Genomic DNA, 13,170 nt, shown 5'->3' with positions numbered 1-13,170 from the left:
ATTGCCAGGGTCTGTACAGATTTTATGCTGCACCAGTTTAAATTGCGGTGAGTCATTCAGAGTCTACTTGCAAATGTTTGCTGAAAAATGCTTCTCATTTTAACGTGACACTATTTTAAATATTCAATGATCATGCAAGTTCGCGTTTCTGAACTTTTTACTCAGTGCTTTTTGAAATCAGGATAAGGATTCATCTGAACCACTGAATATTAGTCACCTATTTACTTGACTACACTTTTCCCTCTGGTTTGGAAAATTCCAAATAATACGATTAAAAACAGCATTTCAGAAATGTATTTCAAACGCATGAATTTGACTGTGATTAGTGAAATATATATTGGATGGTCAGCTAACAAAACTAGATGCTCAAATGCTGCTCCCGTAAGTTCATGCTCCAATTGTTGCTGACACTGAAACCCAGTAACCAGCATATGTGGTAGGTTTTATCAGTTGTTAGCCAGGCCACTAGGTGAGAAAACTGACACTGTTCATCACTTCTTAGTACTCTTGCATTATGCTGGCAATATGACAGAGCTGTGCTAATGTTGGCAGCCCATATGTCCATCTCCCCAACTGCATGGAGGAATGGGGCTCTGAGATGTGGAAGAGAGCAGATTTTTAATATACAATTCATACAGCATTTCTGTTGGAACAATATTTGATCTTCGGAATAGTATGCTAGCTATGTGGGATTTTATCTGAAGCAGGAGCTGTAGTGGGATTAATGCCCAACGCACAGTTGTATTAAACTTAGCACTTCAGACTCTTGTTTTTTTATTATTTCAAACTAGGATTGCCTAGTATAGCTTCAGCATAACCAATTAAATCATAACGCTTTGAACCTTATTTAATGCTATATATTGCACAAAGGAGTAAACTTCATAGAGATGATGCATATTTGTGGTTCACTGTTATTTTAAACATCAAAACATTCACAATGTTGATTTTAGCAGACAAAAAATAAAATGTCCTTGTTCAGTATCTCAACCCTCTGGGCTAATATGCAAGTTTAAATCCTTGGTCTATTTTTGCTGAAATGTTTTCAGCTGCTCAATGACCCCGACAGAGGTTTATCATAATATCGGTTGTCCTACTGCAGTAATAATATTTCCAGTCTTTAGTATATTCTGAGCCTTGTTTTAAAGTGGACCAAACTGTTCAGAGCAGGGATGTATAAGGACTTGGCCACACCCAATAGTTTGGTGGAATTTTGATTTTACTACCAAAGTGGTGCGGGAGCAAATATTTCAGCCAAAAGTGGTCTGGCTGACAGTATTAAAACAGCAGAATGGGGTAGAAGAAGTTCAAAATACACAGTGGTCTTTTAACTTTCTGTGTGGCAGCTAATTGTGTCCTTACATATGTAACTGAGACGTGTTATATCATCCAAATGAGGATGTGCTCCATTTAAAGAGGTATGGGTGCATGTTCCAAATGATTTTGCCAATGCCTTGAAACATGCCAAACTGTTTGTAACATAGAAAAGTAAAATGTTTGTGTATTATTAAACATTTGTGATCTTACTTTCGATATTTGAATTTCTTAAATTTAAGATATCTTTTTTGAAGCTTAGTTGCAAATACTCATGGCTTTTTATGATGACAGTATAATCATGTGTTGCAGCAGCCAAATGCACAACACCAAAATAATCAGCTTTGAAAGATGCTAGTTAACCAGAACAAAAGCACCTTTAATTTTTAGTCAGAAACCTAATTTCACTGCAGAAATATGTTCTAAACGACAATTCAGTCATTTCTAATTTTACTGTTATGCGTATAAGATGGCGTTGCATGACTCTGGGGGAAAAAATAACCTTAAGCTGCAAACATATTAAAGGGTAAACATCTTAGGCCATTTTATCTCAGCATGATAAAGGTACAAAATTGGATAAAGTAGGTGCAGGAACAGGGAGTAATTTCAGTGTGGCTCATTGATTATTCAGAATCGCAAATGTTAATAATCAAGAGAATAATAAGGAGGAAATCAAATGTTAAACTCGAATTTACAGAAGCGTAATTGAATATTTTTCATTTGATGGCTTGAAATCAAGGCCATGAAGTTTTATCTGTGTTTTGTGAAATTGGTGTAAAAGGAGTTCATTGTTCTATATTGTTAGAATCCAGAAATGGAGCTGCGAAGCCAGCAAAATGTTAGATCCAAGTTTTATTGTATTAAAATAAAATTGCAATTTTGTACAGTAACATTTTTTCTGTGTTTATGTTAAGTTCTTATTGTTTAACATAAACCTTTTGTTTTCGATATTAGGAATGGAGGAAGCAAGTTTGTGCCTTGGTGTATCTTCAGCAGTGCCTGAAGCTGATGTCCAGCTTAACAAACCGGTTCTAAATGGCCAGTATCCAATAACGCAGAAGCTGCATCAGTTGACAACACAATTGGGACATGCCTTCCCCGAACTTCAGACCAGACAAATGCCTGAGGAGAAAGCAGCAATTTCGCTGGAGGAAAAGCATCACATGACTGTGGCTAACCAGCCAATCAGCAACCAAATGGCCATGCTCGCAAATCAGCTAAATACAGACATTGACACGAACTTGGGTCTGAATGGGAGAGTTGACTTACAGCACTTCTTAAATGGACAGAACCTTGGCATCATTTCACAGATGAATGGCACAGAAGATGATGCAAAAAAATCCAGAAAGTACCCATGCCCTATATGTGGCAAGCGCTTTCGGTTTAACAGCATTTTATCACTCCATATGCGCACTCACACTGGAGAAAAACCATTCAAATGTCCTTACTGTGATCACAGGGCAGCTCAGAAAGGTAACTTGAAGATTCATCTTCGCACTCACAAACTTGGGAATCTTGGGAAAGGTCGTGGAAGGGTCAGGGAAGAAAATAGGCTTCTACATGAGCTGGAAGAAAGGGCCATCCTGAGAGATAAGCAGATGAAAAGTGGCTTAGGCCAGCCAAGAGCTGATGGGAAGCAGCATCAGGCTGTTGTTAGTTCCAGCAGCTTGCCTTTACCAGCCAGTCAGAGTAGTTTGGATGTTTCTAATACAATCTCTAATCCCAAGCCTACGGGTGCACAGGAAGAACCAGCAGCTGCTATTGTGGGATTCAGGTGCACCTTTTGCAAGGGGAAGTTTAAGAAACGTGAGGAGCTGGACCGTCATATTCGAATACTGCACAAACCTTACAAGTGCACCCTTTGTGAATTTGCTGCCTCTCAGGAGGAAGACCTGATCAGCCATGTGGAGAAAGCACACATAACTGCTGAGTCAGTTCCAGGTCAAGGGTCAAGTGGGAATGGAGAGCAACCTAGCAATGAATTTCGCTGTGAAGTCTGTGGTCAGGTCTTCAGCCAGGCCTGGTTCCTGAAAGGTCACATGCGAAAGCACAAGGATTCTTTTGAACATAGCTGTCAAATCTGTGGAAGACGATTCAAGGAGCCGTGGTTTCTCAAAAACCACATGAAGGTGCATCTTAACAAATTAGCTGTAAAGAACACAACTCAAAGTGACCCAGAGGTGCCTGTGACTCTAAATAATATGGTGCAAGATTCCCACTCGAATGTCTATTCAGCATATGTATCTTGTTTACAGAGTGGCTTTTTATCACCTGATAAGTTGAGTTTAAATGAACAAAGTCAGCTCCATTATAGTAAAGCCGAAATTGTGCGGAAGGAAAAGGAAATGCTTGGGAAGCTACTGGTGCCCATGAGTAACACAACCCGTGGTGTAGTGGAAGGAGAAAAACGTTCCTTACTGGGATGCCTGACCTTGGCACCTCCTTTAAAGGCTAGTTGCATGGAACGTTTGCAAGCAGTAGCCCGGGTGGCAGAGTTTGATCCAGTGAACAGCTACCAGGCCTGGCAGCTGGTGACGAGAGGAATGGCAATGGAGCAGGCTGTGCTGCCAAAAAAGCATCTGCACCCTGGTCAGGAAGAGAATCTGACCAGTGCAGGCGTCAACTTTGACAAGAAGAAAGGAGAGTTTGTTTCTGTGGCTGGGGATAAATCAAAGCAGAAACCAGATGGCACGAAAAGAGGTAACCCGAACAACGGTTCGTGTAAAGATGATTTAATGGGAGGCAGAGAATTCATGGCACAAGGAATGAGTCAAGATCTGGAATTTAAAATCTCCGGATTAGGACAGAATCATGGAACTATGAAAGAAAAACCAACTGAATGCCCAGACTGTGGCAGAGTATTTCGAACCTACCATCAAGTTGTTGTCCACTCCAGAGTGCATAAGAAGGGTAAGAAGCCTGGAGATGAAGGTGTCCAGGCTGTTTTGGATGAGCGACGTGGATCTGGAAGTGACCAAGATTCCCAGTCAGTTAGCAGGTCAACGACACCTGGATCATCTAATGTAATTGAGGATAACACAACTGCAGGTGGCTTCTCCGTGACAGGAAGTACACAAGAAGATAGTCCAAACCCATCTTCTCCTTCTTCTTCAGGTAACGTAAGAATGCTTTTCTCCATTACAGTTTTCATATTACATTTCAAACTCCTCAAAGTTATCAAGCTGGCAAAGATTTTTACCCATGGGTTGTCCTCAACCAAATGTTTGTTCAGAAAGTCTAAACCTTAGCATTTTCCCACTGACAACGGTATTATGATTATTACAATTTGTCAACCGCTGGCACACTGTCGGTGGACTCGGACATTTTAAATTTGATTTCAACACTTCTTCACTTGCCTGGGCCCACCATGGAAGTGAATTGTCTCCCTTGATTATTTTGTTTACTTCTTGGTCCATGTCCTTTCTCTTGCAATTTAAAATAAATACACCGATCGCCAATTATCTCTCAAGGTTGGGATGTGAATTTATTGAAGAATATTATGAGATGTGCATGTGTTTCTCTTGAGTGTAATAAATGTTCCAATTTCTATTTGGTTTTCAGAGATATTGGATTCTTGTATATTTACAACAGGCAACATTTATAATTCATAAGATAAATTTTAGGTATATTTTCTTTAATCCAATATCTATTTGGATTACAGTACAAGAATATGACAAATTAATTGGCAGATATATTTTCTTTAACTCAAAATAATGATCTAAATCAGGGACTATAGCGAATAAGAAATCTATGTCAAGATGCTGCTAGAAACAGAGGAATACATAGAGACTGATATGGAGGTAACGGGGTGAACGTGGTGAATACATTGCAGCTTTCCAGTTCACCGTATTTGATTTTTATGTTGTGTTTTCTTTACCAATCGTGTTTTCTTTACCAATCGTGTGATCATGAATGTATGGAGCTTGTAACGGTGGTGCAATATAAGATATTTCAATATTTGACATGCTTTGTACCACAATGTTCTGGCAAATTTGACAAAGGGAAAACTATCTTTTGCATTATGAAATCAAAGTTACCAGGGGTAAAATTGGTTTTCAGTGAAAGTGCAAAAGGGATAATAGCGAATGGGTTGTCTGTTGCCGTGCACCATTGTCTTTTCGTTAAATTCATTGGACACAAAGGTCAGGTAAGATGTAAGTCAAGTTACTGATTTGTTTTTGCTAATTCTGTGCTCTGGTCAAGGGCTAGGTTTACCTCCAGTATTTGGATTTAAATGTTTGCTTTTCCGCATTTTCCCCAATTACTACATTCTTCTACCATGCTTCCATTTTCACTGCTGAGGGGTGGCACAATGCAGGGGATGGTCTGGGATGTTCTGTCGGATGGAATTCTCACCATCCATGTCATTCTGTAATAGACTAGTGGCAGCTCTTGCACCCTGAGGTGTAACAAGTCCTGCCAATTCCGCCTGCTCGCCCCCTCTTATGGTAATCTTGTCTGATGCTCCTCTGTTTATGTCTCCCGAATAGTGGCACAAATCACTTTGCCTGTTTGAATTTTGGTGTAAAATACGTAACTACAGATGGGTTTCCTGTCACCGTGACAGCATTCTATCCCAATTAATAACTATTGTGTCGTTGCTGAGAATACCTCCATTAATGACAATGTTGGTGATAGTACACAGAGGTAGCAGCTCTCATTGAAAATATTTTACTGAGCGTTTTTAGCCAAACAAAATGTAATTCCAACCCAGGAGACCTAATTAGGACTTACAGATTGCTCTGATCACAAAATAAAGAAAACATTGCCTGAACAAAGAGGAGGTAATGGTAGGGTAACAAAATGCAAGAGTTTAATTGATCACTTTTGTTCAGTTCTGTGTTAAACTGGCACACAATCCCCATACAATGTTTTCCGAGTTGGATTAATATATTACCAGTTTAAAGAAAAGTCTTGACAAAGAAATTGTTAGAACAGTAAAATCCAGACTGCACATTCCAGAGATGCCTACAGTACTTAATGTCGTTGTTTAAATACCCATGAAGAATGCTGGCTAGTTCCTGGGTAGTGGTCCAATTTGCAACTTATTACTTGTAAGTCCCCTTTGAATTGCTAAGAGAGAAAAGTGTAGCAGAACAAATGAATAAACATTACAAGATAACACGGAATAGTTTCTATCAAACATAGTTGGTGGGATTACTTTTGCTTTGTGATTCGGAATGAAAATATTTCAGGTCAATTGTTGCCTTTCTGAGCCTTCCATTAACAAAATGGCCATAGTGTAAAATGCCCCTGATCAAGGTGCTGTTTACGAAAGCATTTACCTAATTTCACATTTCTTTTAAATCGTCATTCATTTGTGCTGTAGCTTCTAATGAAAGTAAAGGCTTTTAATTTGGGTTTCCTATAGGGTTAAGCATTTAACACAACCTTTTGAATTAACAAAGAAAGCTTGGATTTTCTATGGCCTTGTTTTCACATTAGAAAAAATAGCACTCATAAACAATTCTAGTGTGATGTGATGAGCTGAGATCATGAGATCAGCACAAAGCATTGATGTCATTGCATTCCCTTGCAAGACCGTAAGAGAAAAATCAAAAAGGGTTCCATTGTTTTTGGAAGCCGACTTGTAGATTCTTCCAGTGAAATGTTAAGTGGCCAGAAAGCAACACTGCAGCCTCAAAGGATTAAAGGTAGTGCAATTAATGTGCTTCAGTCATTCTGAACAAAAATGATTACTGTTATAATTATCTGAATATGTGGTACTTCGGCATTTTGGCAGGAAAGGTAAAAAAGAAGCATATTGTCTAAATGGTGAGCAATTGCAGAGCTCTGAGATGCAGAGGGATCTAGGTGTCCTCGTGCATGAATTGCAGAGGGTTAGTATACAGGTACAGAATGTAAATGGGAAAGTTGATGGTTTGTTATTGTTTATTGCGGTGGGTATTGAATACCAAAGTAGGGAGGTTATGCTTCAGTTATGTTGGGCATCGGTGAGATCTGAAGTATTGTGTACAGTATTGGTCTCCTTATATAAGGAAAGATGTAATTGGAAGCAGTTCAGAGAACGTTTACTGGACTAACACCAGAATTGGGTAGTTTGTCTTGTGAGGAAAGGTTGGCCCTTTCTGTTTGCATCCACTGGAGTTTCGAAGAGTAAGAGGTGACTTGATTGAAACATACAAGATCCTGAGGGGTCTTGGCAGGGTGAATATGGAGAGGATTTTTCTGTAATATCCTTCACGGGACTTAAAGGGTGGGAATAGTTATCTTCCCCGTCCCTCTCGCGGAGCCAAAGGCCCCCCTCTGAGGGGTGGGGAAACTCCATTTAGCAATGTATATAAGGTCGGCCAGTAAGGCACTGACCAGAGAGAGAGACCCAGTAGGGATCTACTGGGAAGTGTACATCCTGTAATTGTAACTAAGTCAACGTTCTTTATTTTACTTGGTGTGGGCTCCCCATGTCCTTATTAAAGTTTCCCCTTGTAGTAAAATCTAGAACAAAAAAACACTGTTTAAAAATAAGGAGTCACTCATTTAAGACAGAGATGGGGAGAAATATTTTCCCTCAGAGGGTTGAGAGTCTTTGGAATTCTCTTGCTGAAAAGGCAGTGGAAGCAAAGCTTTGGAATATTTTTAAGGCAGAAGTGGATAGATTCTTGGACAAGGGGTTAAAAGGTTAAAGGGGATAAGAGGAAGGTGGAGTTGAAGTTACAATCAGTTCCAGTTGCAATCAGGTCAACCATGATCTTAGGCTCGAGAGGCTGAGTGGCCTACCTCTGCTCCTAATTCATATGTTTATATGTTTATATCTCCGTATGTAAGATATCTAACAAATTTCTCCACAACTGTAGCAGACCCAAGGTTGTGCCAGTGTTTATTTCCAAATGTTCTGATAATGAAGTGATCCCTGTTCTTTGCAGACAGAAGGAGCATGTCCACACATTGCAACTTTTTTTTAACTAAACAAATGTTTGGATCCTGCTATTCCCTGGTTCATTCATCATGGCAATGCCTTGATCAACCAGAGTCAACCTGTCTGGTTTGAATTTGAATAGTTGCTTGCCAATTAAATGTTTCCTGGTGCATTCTCCATGGCAATGCTTTCACCAATCAGAGTCCACTTGCCAACTAATCAGCAGTCTCCTCTCATACAGTATAAATTATACAGTTGTTTCCTTTACAATTGGTATCCTTGCAAGTTTTCCTGATGAGTACATGACAAAAAGCTTTGACAGCATGTGTCTTTCTTTCAGCAACACTCAACTAAGGCATTTAATATGGGTCTAAGTAAAATAAAAATCTGAAATACCACAGACATCAAAATTGTAAATTATATCTCAATTTAAATAATCATTGTACTAATTAAGTATTTTAGTTACTTTTAATTTAAAACTTCAACCTGGATTGTACTTAATGATGTTAAAGGTCCCAGGATTAATACTCATTTGTCCCCATTTGAAGTGGATAAGTCAGAGCCTTTGAGTGAAGAGCTAATGGGGTTGGTGGTGCAGTAAAATGCTCAGGAGGAATTTCCACTGCAGTTGGTGAGCAACACGGTGGCACAGTGGTTAGCACTGCTGCCTCAAAGCGCCAGGGACCCAAGTTCAATTCTGACCTTGGGTGATTGTCTGTGCATTCTCCCAGTGTCTGTGTGGTTTTCCTCCGGTTGGTCCGGTTTCCTCCCACAGTCCAAAGATGTGCAGGTTAGGTGGATTGGCCATGGTAAATTGTCCCTTTGAGTCCAAAGGTTAGGTGGGGTTATGGGGATAAAGCACGGGAGTGGACCTGGATAGGGTGCTCTTTGGAAGGTCAATGCAGACTTGATGGGCCGAAAGACCACCTTCTGCACTGTAGGTATTTTATGATTCTATTAACTATGCATGAGTGAATGTTGAACAAGAACATAATGAGGCTCGATTCAGGTACTTGGCTAAAAGAGGAATAACAGGATACATAGGATAGGCTGTTCTGGTATAGTGACAGCACTGGCATCTGCCCGGCAAGGGACAAAATTCATGTCAATTTGAACCCGACCAATCAGCCCATTTTCGATCATCTGTAAATGGAAAGGGTCATCAACAGTGCTATCAAGTGGAACTTGCTTAGCAATAACCTACTTATTAATGCTCAGTTTGGGTTCCGCCAGGGTCACTCAGCTCCTGACCTCATTGCAGCCTTGGCTCAAAAAGAGCTGAACTCCAAAGGTGAGGTGAGAGTGACTGCCCTTGACATAAAGGCAGCATTTGATTTGCGTATAGCACCAAGGAGCCCTAGCTAAACTGGAGTAAATGGGAATCTGGGGCAGGGTGAGGGGAACTATCCACGAATTGGAGCCATAACTATCACAAAGTTATGGCAGTTGGAGGACAATCATCTCAATTCCAGGACACCACTGCAGGAGTTCCTCAGGTTTGTGTCCTCGGTCCAACCATCTTTAGCTGCTACATCATATTACCTCCTCCCAACATAAGGGCTGAAGTGGGGATGTTCACTGATGATTGCATAATTTTCAGCACCATTTGCGACTCCTCAGACCATGAAGCATCCACAGCTAAATGCAGCAAGACCTGGACAATATGCAGCCTTGGATTGACAAATGGCAAGTAACATTTGTGTCAGGCAATGATCACCTCCACCAAGAGAGAATCAAACCATTGCCCCTTGACATTTAATGGCATTATCATTGCTGAATCCCCCACTATCAACGTTCTGGGGGTTACCATTGACCAGAACCTGAACTGGACTAGCCAAATAAATACTGTTTAGGTGATTTTGAGCTCTCTCCGTCCAGAGAGAAACAAAAAACGTGATTCTCTCCAGCATGATTGACTTTTAGAATCTTAACTGCCCCCTCCCCTCGCCAGTGGAAAGTGCAAATTGCTCGATGTGAGCCTGCGAACAATTAGCACATCTTTATTGAGCATTCACTCCACATCTTCCCCCTTCACCAAATCTCGACGCCACGCCAGGGTGACACCTCGCTGGAATAATTTACACCAAGTCCCAGCCTGACATGGGGCAGACAAGGGGAATCCTCTGGGGGCACAGAGGTAGGCATGGCTCCTGGTGGGTACAAGGATATACCTGGAAAGTGACTTGGCACTGACTCCTGCCAAACCCTGTGCCAGGGGAAGTGCCAGAGCAGGACCCTAGTGGGAGGCTCATGTAGGGGGATACATATATGTGTGGTGAGCAGGGATGGAGGAGCAGATAGCGAGGGGGGTTCTGCTGTCAATGATTGTAGTGAAGGGGGAGGAATCTGCCGGTGATGACTGTTGGTGTGGGGGGGGATCGGCCGCAGATGACTGTCAGGGCAGGAGGGGGACCTTGAGACCTCCAATATGTGGCCTGGGGGCTGTTTGGCTGCAGCACTGGTGAGAAACCCTTTAAAGATGGCACCTGATCTGTTTGAAGCTGGTTCCTGGCTCAGAGTCTTTGCCTCGCCAGATTGACACCGTTAACTACATCCACTCCCTTTTTTCCTCCAAAAGTCTAAAGATCCGTGACTCCATCGGCAGGATTCACTCTGTTTTTCTCGCTATTTTGCCATTTTTTTGGGTAAGATTCTGCCCTATGGCTACAGAGCAAGTCAGAAGCTAGGAATCCTGTGGCAAGTACCCCACCTCCTGACTCGCTAAAGCCTGTCCACCATCTACAAGGCTCAAGTCAGGAGTGTGATTAAATGCTCTCCACTTGCTTGAATGAGTGCAGCTCCAACAACACTTAAAATGCTCAATACTCTCCAGGACAAAGCAGCTCACTTGATTGGCATCCCATCCACAAACAATCCCTCTCTCTACTACATATTAACAGCCGTGTGCATCATTTACAAGATGCACTGCAGGAAATCACCAAAGCTCCTTAGACAGCACCTTTCAAATTCATAACCATTGCCATCTAGAAGGACAAGAGCAGTGGCCACAAGGGAACATTACCACCTGGGAGTTCTCCTCCAAGCCACTCACTATCCTGACTTGAAATATATTGTCATTCCTTCACTGTCGCTGGGTCAAAACCTGAGAACTCCCTTCCGAACAGCACTGTGGGTGCATGATTAATCCATGGACTGTACTGTTTCAAGAAGGCAGCTCACCACCACCTTCTCAAGAGAAATTAGGGATGGGCAATAAATGTTGGATAAGTCAACAATTCCCACATCCGATGGATGAATAAATAAAATAATTTGTTTATTTGTTTCATATCTTCACACTTTTTCCCCCATTTTGTGAATACTGGAGGATAGTTTGAAAGATTAGTAGCATAACTACCAACCGTTGAACCTTTTCATGAACGTTCCTTTCATGACCAACAAGTCCTCGAGGTGGACTTGAACTCGGAGCCTCTGGGTCAGTGATTGGCCGCTATCTGCTTTAGAAAAACAGTTGGCATATGGGATGAGCACAACTGCTTGAATATTAACTGCTAGGGTAGGAATCCCATTTCCTTGCTATAATTTCTGTGGAATATAATTCTATGTAATGTTACCCTTCATGACAGAATAGCTTGGTAACACTGCATGAATGCTATTTAAAATACACACTATTAGGAAAAGCATGAGTATGCTTCCAATGATATTTCGTCCAGTGTAGAAAAGATCTATTTTTTGTAAGAAGGGTGTGCAATGATAATATAATTATATTTAGAAGGTGAAGGGTTGTTGGATCTTCTGAATAGCACCCACGTCATAATGCTGATCATTTTGGTGGGCCTGAGATGTCGATGTAATTTATTGCACCATTCAAAAGTCTCAAGGCCTGATATTCCATTCATAACTTTGCAAGCCAGGACTTTGCTTTTCTTAATGTTCACATGAAGTCTTTATGCAGTCAGTGTCGTTGCCACAGTTCCTCATGACTTTTATGGCTTGAAGGGCGAGATTCTCTGGCGTCCCTATGGTGTGTTTCTCGGCGACCGAAGGCGGCCCGCCATTGTCCCATGGTGGGATGTTCTGGTCCAGCTACTATCAATGGGATTTCCCGTTGAATCCACCCCATGCCGCCAGGTAACCTCTGGCGTGATTGCGGCGTCAGCGGGAACGGAAGTTCCTGCCGACGTGAACAGCCGAAAAATTTCTCCCAATAGTTTAATTCATTTTAAAATAATAGATATGTTCAGTGCAAGATTTAATTTTACATTGCAATACTACATATATAACAAATTACTTCTGAAGAAGTTTGCCCGGAGGGCCACATCAAGCAGATAACATTGAAAGAAGTCAGACCTTCAACAAACATAGTAACCTGAGTTCCCCATACTACTGGCTACTGTCATATTTCAAAAACCACCAAGTTTTGTTCATGTGTAAGTTTTATTCATGGCCCTTAATAAAAATATTGGGCGAGATTCTCCCAAAACGGGAGAAATCGTAAAGCTGGCGTAAAACCCGGGCGGGTTTTACGGCAGCGCGCCCCTTCCCGACCGGGGACCGATTCTGGTCCCCGGTCGGGGCTAGCAGCCCGACGCCGTAGGCTCCGGCAAGACGGGCTTAACGAAAATCGTTAAGCCCGCTTGCCGGAGTTAGCGCCGGCTGACGCGTCATATGACGTCAGCCGCGCATGCGCAGTTTGGAAGACTCCAACCCGCGCATGCGCGGGTGACATCATCGCGTTTTTGCGCGAAACCCGCGCATGCGCGGGCCGGGTTGCCCCTCAGCCGCCCCGCGAATGGATACTGCGGGGCGGCGGAAGGACAAGTAGTGCGCGGGCATCGGGCCCGCTGCCCGCGAGCGGTGCCCACCGATCGCGGGCCCATGGCACCCTTGGCACGGCCGTGGTACGGCCGTGCCAATCGGTGCCATGGTTATTAATAGCGAGTTTGTGACGCCGTTTTTACGAACTGCAAGACCAGGTGTGTTTGCCGTTCGTAAAAACGGCGGAAAGGGCTGGGACTTCGGCC

At 42.2% G+C, this 13,170-nt stretch overlaps 1 protein-coding gene across 13 annotated transcripts in view; it reads left to right on the top strand.

Moving 5' to 3' along the window:
• Nucleotides 1-13,170, top strand: part of znf536 (zinc finger protein 536) — a 666,926-nt gene that overhangs the window by 278,642 nt on the left and 375,114 nt on the right. For all 13 annotated transcript variants that reach the window (XM_038806596.1, XM_038806605.1, XM_038806604.1 and 10 more), the window contains one exon: nt 2,266-4,425. In XM_038806596.1, the coding sequence (XP_038662524.1) occupies nt 2,266-4,425 (2,160 nt within the window). The remainder of the gene's footprint in view (nt 1-2,265; nt 4,426-13,170) is intronic.

Source organism: Scyliorhinus canicula, chromosome 9 (genome assembly GCF_902713615.1).
Source record: "Scyliorhinus canicula chromosome 9, sScyCan1.1, whole genome shotgun sequence".
Lineage (NCBI taxonomy): Eukaryota > Metazoa > Chordata > Chondrichthyes > Carcharhiniformes > Scyliorhinidae > Scyliorhinus > Scyliorhinus canicula.
This window is presented reverse-complemented; position numbering and strand designations above follow the sequence as displayed.